At 39.2% G+C, this 11499-nt stretch overlaps 2 protein-coding genes across 27 annotated transcripts in view; one reads left to right on the forward strand and one right to left on the reverse strand.

Annotated features, from left to right (window-relative positions):
- The window catches only part of SUPT20H (SPT20 homolog, SAGA complex component), a 29938-nt gene extending 28005 nt beyond the window's left edge, over positions 1–1933 (forward strand). For 13 of the 25 annotated variants that reach the window (XM_030273809.4, XM_072929815.1, XM_030273882.4 and 10 more), the window contains 2 exons: positions 444–568; positions 1395–1933. In XM_030273809.4, coding sequence (XP_030129669.3) covers positions 444–568; positions 1395–1529 — 260 coding nt within the window. In that variant the 3' untranslated portion in view covers positions 1530–1933. The remainder of the gene's footprint in view (positions 1–443; positions 569–1394) is intronic. The other 12 variants (XM_072929816.1, XM_072929833.1, XM_030273911.4 and 9 more) reach the window with 3 other exon arrangements.
- On the reverse strand, positions 1850–11487 carry EXOSC8 (exosome component 8). 2 transcript variants are annotated; one of them, XM_002196582.7, is made up of 11 exons: positions 11370–11487; positions 9676–9712; positions 8563–8626; positions 7951–8024; positions 7334–7379; positions 6241–6346; positions 6112–6157; positions 5750–5846; positions 4605–4725; positions 2471–2577; positions 1850–2062 (listed from the first exon to the last, which is right to left on the reverse strand). In XM_002196582.7, exons 1-11 carry the CDS (start codon positions 11384–11386, stop codon positions 1947–1949), a joined length of 831 nt encoding a protein of 276 aa, XP_002196618.1. In that variant the 5' UTR covers positions 11387–11487; the 3' UTR covers positions 1850–1946. The 2 variants fall into 2 exon arrangements, with proteins under 2 accessions (XP_002196618.1, XP_032604393.1); XM_032748502.3 differs by having other exon boundaries at positions 1974–2577.
- Positions 11488–11499: the final 12 nt, after the last annotated feature.

Here is an 11499-nt window from a genome sequence, read left to right on the forward strand (position 1 = left end):
CATTAGATCAGAATGATTCACTGTTTATTATCGGGACATGAATTCTATGAGAAATATTTGACTTCTAAAGTATGCACTTCTCTGCTTTATTTGGCAGTTAAGTGCCATCAATTGATAGTATCACATGAAAACAAGTTACAGTTAAAACGAAAATGCAGGGAACTTCATGCCAGACTTCATTAAGGAATGTTTCTTTAACTCTGTGCTTAACTCCCAGTGTGAGAAACCTTTGTGTCTCCACAAGCACTTCATAATCTAATTATGTTCTAACTAACAGAGTATGTATATCATGTATACTTTATTCTGCACTGTTCCAAATTTGACTCTGAAACTAATTCTATTGATCACCCTTTTTCTGTTACAATGTATTCCTATGTCTTCCTCCCCTGACCAAGTCAACCTGACCTCTTTGACCTGCCTGCTTTCCCCTTCTCCTTTCTCAGTGTTGTCTCAGCTTGGCTCTGCCGTGAACAGACCTGGGCAAAGCCTTCCTCAGCAGAGACTCCAGCTCTCTTCTGCCCTGCAACAGCAACAACAAGCCTTGCAGCAGCAGCAGCAACAGATACAAGTAATCCAGCAACTTCACTCTGACTGTGTTTAAAAAAAAATTAAATTAAAAATATAATTCTTGGCTCCAAAATAAAAAATATTGCCCTCTTGGGCTCTCTTTTTAACTAACACAGTTATGGTCTCACAAATTGAAGGAAAAGAAAACCAACAAAGCCAACATGTATTTGGCAAACTATATTGCAAAACCCAAAATCTGTGATTCTCTCAGCTTGGAGCACTGAATTTATTTTTATTTGTTTAAGCCCTCCACCTTCCTGATTTGCAAACATTCAAGGGGTGCTTGTGGCACATGTCTAAATACTATACCAGGTGCCAATAGATTTCAAAATGTAAGCACCTGGAAGTTCAAACGTAGCAATGCTACAGTAAGTACATGAAAGCAAGAGCTCTGCAAAGCATTCCTTTACCATTCAGATGCTTCATGAAAACATTTTAGCATTTTTTTAGCACACAGTCTCATGTTTGTAATATATACGGAAAATTCATACAATGCGTACACTGAGAAGGTATCACATTAAAAAGGTACTGTGTAACCCAAACACTCAGTGAAGTTGCTGAGTTACTGCAGTTACTGCAATGAAGAGAAAGGGCAAAGAAACACAGCTGTGCACATTCACATGTAAAATGTTAGCTTGTGCCCTCAGCAGGCTTCTGTGCCACTGGTGCTGCTTGACTGTACCCATTGCCCTGGTATATGGTGTGTTCCTTTGTCAACCTCCTGGTGCTTCCTCATTTTTTCTTTCTCTCCCCTCCCTTCATTCTTCTGATGTGAAAGCTTTATAGTCAACACTAACAAGCTTTTTCTCCCTTCTCCTCCATGGCAGCAGTTGCGATTCTTGCAGCATCAAATGGTTATGGCAGCGGCAGCAGCACAAGCAGCTCACCTGCATCAACAGCATTCAGGCAGCCACTCAAAAAGTAAAAGGAAAAGAGGCACACCAGCCCCTCCAAAATCATGAGACTTGCCTCTCCCCCAAAAATAAATTGATTTGAAGGGGATTTTTTTTCCAGATTGTTAAAGAAAAGGCTTAAAATAAAATTAGTGTTTTATATTACTGGTGGGAAAGTGAACTTTTAACATTACACTAAAAGAAGTGAACTGATTTTGGAAGCCAACCTTACAGAACTTAGAAATTTCATCTATAAAGTGGCTAGGATCTGGTTTCCTCTAGTCACTTAATTTTTTAACAGAATGTTTTATCTTGTATTTTTTACCACTCAGCAACATTGTACATAGAATAAGGGTGAAAAACATTTTAGAAAAAATTAACTTTGTAAATGTAGTATTGGTATTTGTTTATTTAGTATAAAAGGTTTGTGAACACTGTAACAAATACAATTTTTACAAATCCGTTTTTGAAAAGAGCTCTTTTTGTTCACTTGGGTGTTATACTTTTTATTACTTTGTCTATCAGCTTCTTTACTTCTTTGTGTCTTGTAATTGCTCTGGTGATACAGTCCTGAAGCTTGGCTCCTGTAAGAGGACTTCCACCTAAACATTGAAGAGAACAATTTGATTTTCTACTTATACTTCAGTTATTTATCTAACTGTGATTTCCAAATGGGAGTATTAATACAGTAATTGTCATTACCAGCACCTTTCAGTGGGGAGCATACAGCTTTCCCAACCCTAGCTTCAGGCAAAGATAATGGAAACAAACAAGAGCTGTAACAGGAGACATGCTCAGAATTAATCCTCTGCTGTGACTGCTTTTTGAACTTTAGCATGCCACCCACCATCTTAAAACTCTTTCAAGACCAGGTAATTTTATGACTATTTAAGCAGACACTCTGTTACCACAAAGCACATGTATCTCACAAGGCAAAGCAGGTACAGAATCTTTGCTTGACCTAATACCATCATCTCCCATAGGTTTCTTTGTCGTAAATTTAGAAGTACCTGGTTTATGGACAGAACACAGCCTGCCTTCTTCATCAGTTACAATGGTTACTGTTCCAGTTGCTAAATCTTCTTCTTCAGCAGTTGGATCAACAATGAGTAGCGTGCTTGTGAAAGAAATGCATGCAGATATGTTGGTATACATTGCTCCATTAATATTATTGCAAAATACAGTTTTTACTGTAGTCTTACAAAATACTTGTAGATGGATTTAGTGCTCAAGCTTATATGTTTTCCTACCAAAATGCACCAATTAAAAAAAAAAAAAAAGAAGCCAAAAAATGTGGGAGATTCTACATAATCATGTGTTTGTGACTGTGGAAAATAGCATATAAGTAGTTTCATAATTTGTGACAGTGATGTATTGCAGGAAAATGCCACTAAATTGCCATCTGCTGTAGGCAATATGAAAGATTGTAGTCATTATTTTGTAGTTACTCTGAAGACTGGCATTGGTTTTACATGTAGGCTGCACTAATTTGTACCAGACACCTTAAAGCAAAACTGATTTCCACTGGCAAGTTCACCAAAGTAGTTCTCAATTTGTTGTCAGTGAACTCAAACATCACTCAGACTGGGAATAGTTCAAAACCAGGTTCATTGGACTGCTTAAGACAGTTTATTCTGGCTGTCATACTGTCACATGAGCAGTTCAATGCATGGCTGTGTTGATGTACAGGTCGCTGCCACAGGAGCAGCCAGTGCTGGTGCCACTGCACCAGTGCTCCTCAGCCATGGCCATGCTAACCAGCAACCTACCACTTCCATTTATTCAAGGAGGCCTTTTATGCAGAAGAAAAATGCCTCTGGAAGCCAGAGTATGTAAAGCATTTTATTGAAAGGGCTATTAACCAGAGTTTTTTAAAAAATAAAACAAACAAAAAAAACAAACCACAAAAAAACCCCACGCAAACCACACAACACAAGCAGACACCCCCTCAATACTTAGTTTTAGGAGCTAAAATTTGATGCAACAGTTGGTTTCAGGGAAGGAAACAAAGCCCAATAGACACTCATGGAAAGCCTTCTTCCCCAGGCAGCTTTTTTGGTCTATGTGAAGTATGTATGGTTTGTGTAAATAATACCCTACTGACAGCTGTCTGCCTAGTATGTTACTCAAACGCTCAGTGTACATCAAACTTCAGACCCAGAAAAATGGTATTAAAGCAATTAACAGAAGCATTCTAAAGTACCAATAATGTACTTTATTGTACATTACTGCACAATTTATTGTACTTTATTGTATGCACTCTGGTGCATTTTTGTAATCACTTGGTCAACATTTGCGATAATTGCTCTCCCCACCCTATTTGTTATTTGTATGAAAGGCCCCTACTTATAATTTCTGTGAATACATATTAATGTGCCATAACCCCCCAACAGCTCCAAACAGGCCTAAATCTTGAGTAGCACAGTGAGCACTATCCTGTCACTTTCTACAGCAAATGGATGTCACCAGAAATGACTGCACTTCTTATAAACAGCAGCAGAACATATTCTTAATATTTTTGACCTAAGGAAGAACCAGTAGACAATTTCAGATGAGGAGTCAAGTCATCAGATGTGATTACTTTGAATTCTCATAATCAGATTCTCTTCCTACATGAACAATGATTTAAGTATGCTGGTTACACTTCACCTTGGGTAATTATTTTTTCAGTTATCCAAAGGTTCTATTGTTCTAACTGGACTGTTACTTCTTACTTTCTTTGTTGACTACATCTTTGGAATAAGATGTTCAAAAACTACCATCTTTTCTATCAGCTACTTACACAGACTTCTAAAACATTAATTGCACTGGTAATGTTTTTATCCTAAGATACTTCTAAAACCTAAAACAGTACTCATCTGTGTTAAGCTTATCTTTTAGGCTGGGAACCACTCCTGCTTTAAGCCATAGAAAGAAGCTGCAGAGTACAGACTGCACTTCATTCTGTGCACTCCTTGCATCACAGAACTAGAGGCCCCTTTAGTAAGACAGGCGGTGAATTTAAGATGAGTGGAGCAGCATTGCCTGAGGCTCCACTCTCATCCCTGGCAAAAGTGCAGAAACATCACCGGTGGCATCCTCTGTCTTTCATTTGTTTTACAGACACTGTTGTTTGCATAAAGTACAAAACAGTTTGGAACTTACTCATCAAATATAGCAAATGATGTGGCAACTGGATGCTTTCTGATAATCAAAGGATTCTTCTGTTTTAAATTAACTTCTGATAAACCAGTTTCTTCATTTATCGTAACCGATGGCAATTGCACTGAAGAGATAAAAAAATTACAATGGTCTAATATTAAACATGCTGGGTTTAGCAGACCCAGAGATGTTGACAACTACTGAAATATTTAAGCTGTTCTCTTAATCCACTGAAAATCAATCAGTATAGTTCTTCCTACATTAATGGTACTCTCTAAAAAAAAAAAAATCTTGAATTCAAGGAAAGTATTTATCTTAGAACTACCTGTTCAAGGAAGCATTTCATTCTTGTACTCAGGGTAACAGAAGCTTTTCTCTTTACACAGAAATATTTTCTACTTCCAAAATGCCACACAATTAAAATACTTTAGTCATATTTAACCAAAGGTATTTTTTCCCCAAGTCTACTGGACAAATAAAAATTAGTAATATAGTCTCATGTCATGAATTTTATATATCTGTAGAAACAGTGCAACCTGACCTTCAGCTAACTCTTGCTGTGACAACCAATACATTGCTGGTGACAAGGAGGACAAGAGCAAAGTAGCTAGGAGAATTCCAAGGCTGGCAATTCAGTTAGAAAGAAAGGCCTTGCCATAAGCTTCCGTTTAAACTGCTGCCTTCATGCATTTATAAGCCACACACCTTCAGTCAGGCCACACATTTTTTTACACACTGTAATTCATTAAGCTAGGAAAGGAATGTTCTGTTGTGACAATGTACTTGTGTAAGCAAAGCCTCCAATAGCTCATCTTGCTTACACAAAACACATTATCAAAGTAATATCCTGATACAGATGTTAAACTCTTTCATGGCCACTGCTAAAAGACTCGAGTATCTGACACCAAAGAACATGTGGCAGGATAGCTGCTGGCCTCATAAGAAAGCAATAAGTATACAAAAAAGATCCTATTTTTCAGGTGTTACACACCTACACCATCCCACCATAATTTCCACCTTGTATTTGCATTCAAATGACAGGAAACAAATGGTCCCATGAATTAGTTACCCACGTATTACGGTTCAAAATGAATGCATTTATCCAAGCAACACTAATCAGAATGTCTCTTGTTCTGAGGAAGCCTTACCATTTTTTAATGCTGCCAACAAAGCAAAGACACTGGCATCCAGAAGGTTTCCATCATAATCCAGACATATGATATCACAGTATAACACCCACGCAAGCTATCAAAAAAGGTTTGCACATGTGAGATATTCCATCAGCTAAATAAATGGTGCAATATATAAGAAAATCCTGGCCACACTAAATACAGATACTTATTTCTATCATTTGATTTTTGCATTTAGGATGTAAATTAAACTATGAGGACTGAAAAGCAAAAACAACACTAGAATCTGCTACAACCTCAGATACTTTCTGTATCTGTACTTGTGTACAGGTCCTGTGATCTTGTTACCATCTCCCTCTTCATTCTGAGATAGAACTTACCTTGCCATTGGCAATACACAGATCTTCTTTCACTATCATCTGTGAACTAAAATAAAATAAGAGTAAGCAAGGCAATAGAAAACTCTTGCAGAATTGCTTGTATTTTAACAGCACTGAGATGGTTCTTACTTTTCAATCACATCTGCAATGAACTGGCTTGCTGCTTGAGCCTCTTCACCAGGTGGTCCAGAGCGAAACCTCTCAGCACAGAGGGATGGCAGCTCGACATTCGGAACTAGGTAGCAAGAATCATGAGTCATAAATCAAAGAAAGCAGGCAATGGATAATAAAAAAAAACAAAAAAAAACGCTCTTAATACAATTTTATGTACTTCAAATGAAAGGCAAGACCAAGAATTTTTCAATCAAGCCTTCCTAATTCTCCTCTCAAAAATAAAGTTATGCATGAGTTTGTATTAAAGAACTTGTAGTACTCTCTGTACTCAAAAACTATATATTACATGGACAAGCACATACTCCTAGCTACCACTCTCTGTTTATAATCCTTCTCTATCATGACCCACAAACACTCCTTAGCACTTTTCAGCAGATCAAGAAACAGCAGCATTTCCATCCCACTGCCTGACTTTACTGGTATGCTGTCTGCTTTCCATCAACCATTAAAACCTGAGGCTTTAGACTTGAAGCAAAAACATGCATAAACATTCATGAAAAGAACCTAAGAATAGTCAAGCTTACTGAAAACAACATACTTATGAGATGCCTTAGAAAAAGGGCATTTTGTCTAAGCTCTCAATTCCCCAGAATTATTTTATTTCCAAAGAAACTCCAAATGGGAGTGAGGAGGTACCACTGGGACATACAGTTCTCTGAGAAATAAACAGTTTTTATTTCACTGTTCTTAACAGTTACATTTTTTGCCTACTGGGACTTTGAAACAGAAGTTATCATGCCTTTGCACAACCTTGCATGCCACTATCTTTTATAGAGTATCTTCTCTCTCTTAATATACACAATGATGCAGGTTTCCTTCCATGCCCAGCCTGGAAAGAGCAACAAAAAGGTAGCTGTATAAGGAAAAATCACAGGCAAAGCAAAGGGAATTCTAGATGCCTAGATGTCAATTTTGAAATTAATTTGAAGGGTTGTAATAAAATTTGATCAAAATTAATTATTTTAAGAAATCTACAGAACATAATTTCCATAACCTTTTAGCTGAAGTAATACAAAACCTCAGATCCATACTGAAACACTACACTTACCAATATATCCCTTATTAGCAGAATCCGCTGCAGGTGCAGCAAGTTCCTGGAAAAATCGAAAAGAGAAAAATGAAGACTTTTGTACAAAATATTTTCCAGCTGTTCTATATACAAATGGTTGTTTTCTTCCCAGTTATCATAACAATGAGATTTACAGAAGTAATTTTTAATCAGTCCTTGTCTGTAAATTTCCTATGGAAGAACTCAATACTGGGATGAGCAGTCATTTGTCATTGTAGGTCATGGCAGGCCAGCGGTAGAGTTGAGGCCACAAGGCGTTCAATAGTCCAGCCAGCTCATTCCCAATGCACATACTGATACATGTTCAGGAACTTTCCAATTATAGAGCTTTTATCTAGAAATAACAAGGTCTTATTTCAGCTTTGTACACATCTTTCCCTATACACGATGAGCATCACAAAAATACATGTTCTGAGAGTATACAGGTAGGATTATACAATTACAATATACATTAACTTTCAGGTCTGGAAGTAATTCAGGTGAAATACTGTAATTGCATCGGACCGGCACGTTATTGTAACTCCAAGGGCAATTAATTCCAAACACAAATGCACGAAGACAGCTAACAGATAAATAAAGATAAAAACCAACCATACCGCTTTTACTCCGCAAATCACTGTGGTATTTCCTAACTTCACCAGGGCAGAACCATCTGCAGTTGTAATTGAACCTGAAGAGAAAAAGTACTGTTCAGTAAAGTCTATTTTCCCTTCAAAGGGTGCCAAATAACATCCAATCTTCACTAAATGTTTACCTTCCATTATTTTATACTAAACACAGCCTAAGCAAAGTCTTGAATCCAGAGTGAGAATCTCTGTATTAAACAGTCAATCACACAGAATGGTTGAGGTTCTCCAGCCTGCTGAGGCCCCTCTGGATGGCAGCACAACCCTCTAGCATATCAGCCACTCCCAGTTTGGTGTCACCTGCAAACTTGTGAGGGCACCTAAACTGTGCTGCACATACAGGTGCAGAATTGACTAATTACACTGTGCACGTCAGCCCAGGAACAGGACTGGATATTCAAGGATATTATTGTACCACATACTCTTTTTCATCCTTATTGAAACTGTAAAGAAAAATCCTTCCTCTTCCTGGTTTAGAAATGCAAGAACCAAGAAAACAAATTAGCAAGTCATTAAGATCACCACTATAACCTGATATTAATAACACCTCCCCCATTTTGATTATTCCACATAAGCACTTGCCTATGTTGACAGTGGTTGTCCGAAATTCACCTAGCTCTCTTCCATCAGGCCGACAGTTCTCCTTCTAAAGAAAAATTACAGACTTCAAATTAGAAAGCATATTTTATCAAATAACACAATAATATTTTTGCTACGGAACTTCATAAAAAATTAAGTTGTCTTCTCAAAAATGCTAGGGAAAACTCAGTCATACTTTAGCTGGTTTTTCATCAACTGATACATAGTTTGCGGTTGTACACCTGCAAAAGAAAACCCCTGATTTTTAAAATTAATTTAAATTTATTTAGACAATACAACAACAGACTGATTGTCTAAAGGGTAGGTACTACAGGAGGCTAGATTCAGAACATCATCCAAGAATGAACACACACTGGTAAACTTAAAATGAAAGTTTCTACCTGTCTGCATTGTTTAGTGGAGCTCTTAAAATTAGAGTGAACTAAAGAAAACTAGAAAAAAACCCTGCACCCAAAGAAAATCCAGCATTCAAACACCATCAGCCAGAAGCTGTACAGCACATAACCCTTATGTTAGAAACTGAAACAATATTCCATCATTTTAGATCTGAATTGTCACTCACAACAGTTTCAAGCTTTTCAAAAGCAAACACTTTTGGCTCAATTATGAGAACCAAAATTTGCAGTAACACCGGATCCATTTCTAAGTCAATACAACTTCAGTAATAGCTGAACTAATTTAAGGTAACAAAAGTCAGTGGTTTTCCTCTGCAATTACGTTTATTGCTGCATGGTTAGCAGTAATAGTATCTGTTACTAATTTTTGTAGCATCTAAAAGCCTGGTTTGACATAATTTTGTACTAGGCAAAAACCTGCATTACCATCTTGGTCAAATTAAACTGAACTCCTCTCAAGACCAAAAGAAGCATTTACCCACCAAGATGAAAAGCATCAACACCATAGACGGAAAGAAAAACACGTTCTGAAGAGCACAAATGTTTTTTGCCTGCTCAGACAGTTTTTTGGGTTTATTTTTTTCAGTTTCCATTTCCATAGCTTTAGATTTCCATACAGACAAGTTAGAAGAGTAGAAGCAAGCAAGAAAAAATTCACTACAAGGAATTTATACAAGGAATTTATACATGTTTCACTCACCAAAAACCTCCTGTAATATTCCAATGGTTCCACAGTTCTAGAACAAATAGAAAGAGAACTTCAAATGTAAGCTCCTGAGTAAGCAAGACACAGAAAAAAAAAAAAAATCTGGAAATCAAGATGCTTGACAAAGCTGCTTACCTATATAGTTAAAGAACAATGAGGAAATTTAAAAAAAAAAATGTTTTCCTAAGTTCAGTTCCAAAATGTTCCTTCCATATAAGGAAACTGCCTGTACATACACTTAACAAAAACTGCTAGCTTTCACTTCAGTAATCCTATTAGCTCTAATCAAAAGAAGTGTTTAGTGACAGACAAGTCACTAAACACTTTGCCTTTCAAGGAATGCAAAAAGGAAAATTTTACTACAATGTGTGAAATATCTGTAAGTCCAAGGACTGCATTCAGATGCAGAAAATTGTATAAAATTTTTTAATTATTCAGTTTTTCTTAGAATCTTTAACAAAATACAAAATATGCTTCATGCAGTGCTTCAGATGAGAAATAATTGATGCTTATTAATAATCATACACTAGTAACAGTACTTATGTATTAGTATTTTATGCAGGGATCATTAAGGTAAAAAAAAAAAGCTTTTATAAAAAATGTTGCCAATATTTAAACAAAGGATTCAGAGTTTTGTTAAAACAGTGCTTCTGGGACAGGGGTGGAAAAAAAGTAAGTGGAATAGGCAAGTTTTCCAAATGCAAACTAACATACACAGGCATCACGAACATAATGGCCAGCATGAACTGGCTCCTGCTGGCTCCACATATGTTGGTCCTGTACCACTGGATTATAAACCACAACACAAGGTCTGCTGTCTTACAGTTCAGGTAACAGCACTTGCTAAACCTGGTTTGATGCTTTTAAGCCATACAACAGAATCAAGGATGCTGGGACAGACTACCCAGAGAAGCTGTGGATGCCCCGTGCCTGGAAGTGTTCAAGGCCAGGCTGGATGGGGCTCTAGCAAAAGGTGTCCCTGCCAACGGCAGAGGGATTCGAACTGGATGATCTGGGAAAATCCCCTCTGACCCAAACCATTTTACTATTCTAGAACGAATAGTTATAAATGGGAAGTCATTTAATTCCCTACCGTGTTAACTTCCTTATAATTCTACCAGCTGTGTAAGGGGAGGTTTAGGTCGGACAGTAGGAAAACATTTGTCACCTAGAGGGTGTCTGGGCACTGGACCTGGAACTTGCCCAGGGCAGAGGTCACAGCACCAAAACTGCCGGAGACCGAGAAGCGCTTGGATAACGCTCTCAGGCACACGGTGACTCCTGGGGGTCCCGCACAGGGACAGGAGCTGGACCCGCCGATCTCTAAGGATCCACCTCGGTGCACGCTGCAATTCTGCTACCAGGCAGCTCCGGGCCTCGCTGAGCTCCGCTCGGGCTTTTTGCCGGGTCTTTTCCTGGCTGGCCAAACCCCTCTCGCTCAGTTTATCCCGCAAGCGTCGGGGCTCCCGCGCCGCCCGCGGCACCGACCGCATGAGCCGAGCCCGCTCCCCGCGCGCGCGGCCAGGGCGGTGACCGGATAAAGCCCACGGGGGTCCCCGCGCGGCCAGGGCGGAGACCGGATAAAGCCCACAGCGGTCCCCGCGCGGCCGGGGCGGTGGGGACGCCGGGTGCGGCGGGACCCGCGGGGCGAGTCCGGCGGGACCGCGGCCGCCGGGCCCAGCACTTACTTGAACGCTGCCGCCATGGCGGTGCCGTCTTCGCCCCGGATGTGGCGCCCCCTGGCGGCCCGCTCTCCCGGCAGCCTCCGCGGGAGGACCGGCGGCAGCGGCGGCGATGGGGGCGGCGGCGCTGCCGGGC

Source organism: Taeniopygia guttata, chromosome 1 (genome assembly GCF_048771995.1).
Source record: "Taeniopygia guttata chromosome 1, bTaeGut7.mat, whole genome shotgun sequence".
Taxonomy (NCBI): Eukaryota; Metazoa; Chordata; class Aves; order Passeriformes; family Estrildidae; genus Taeniopygia; species Taeniopygia guttata.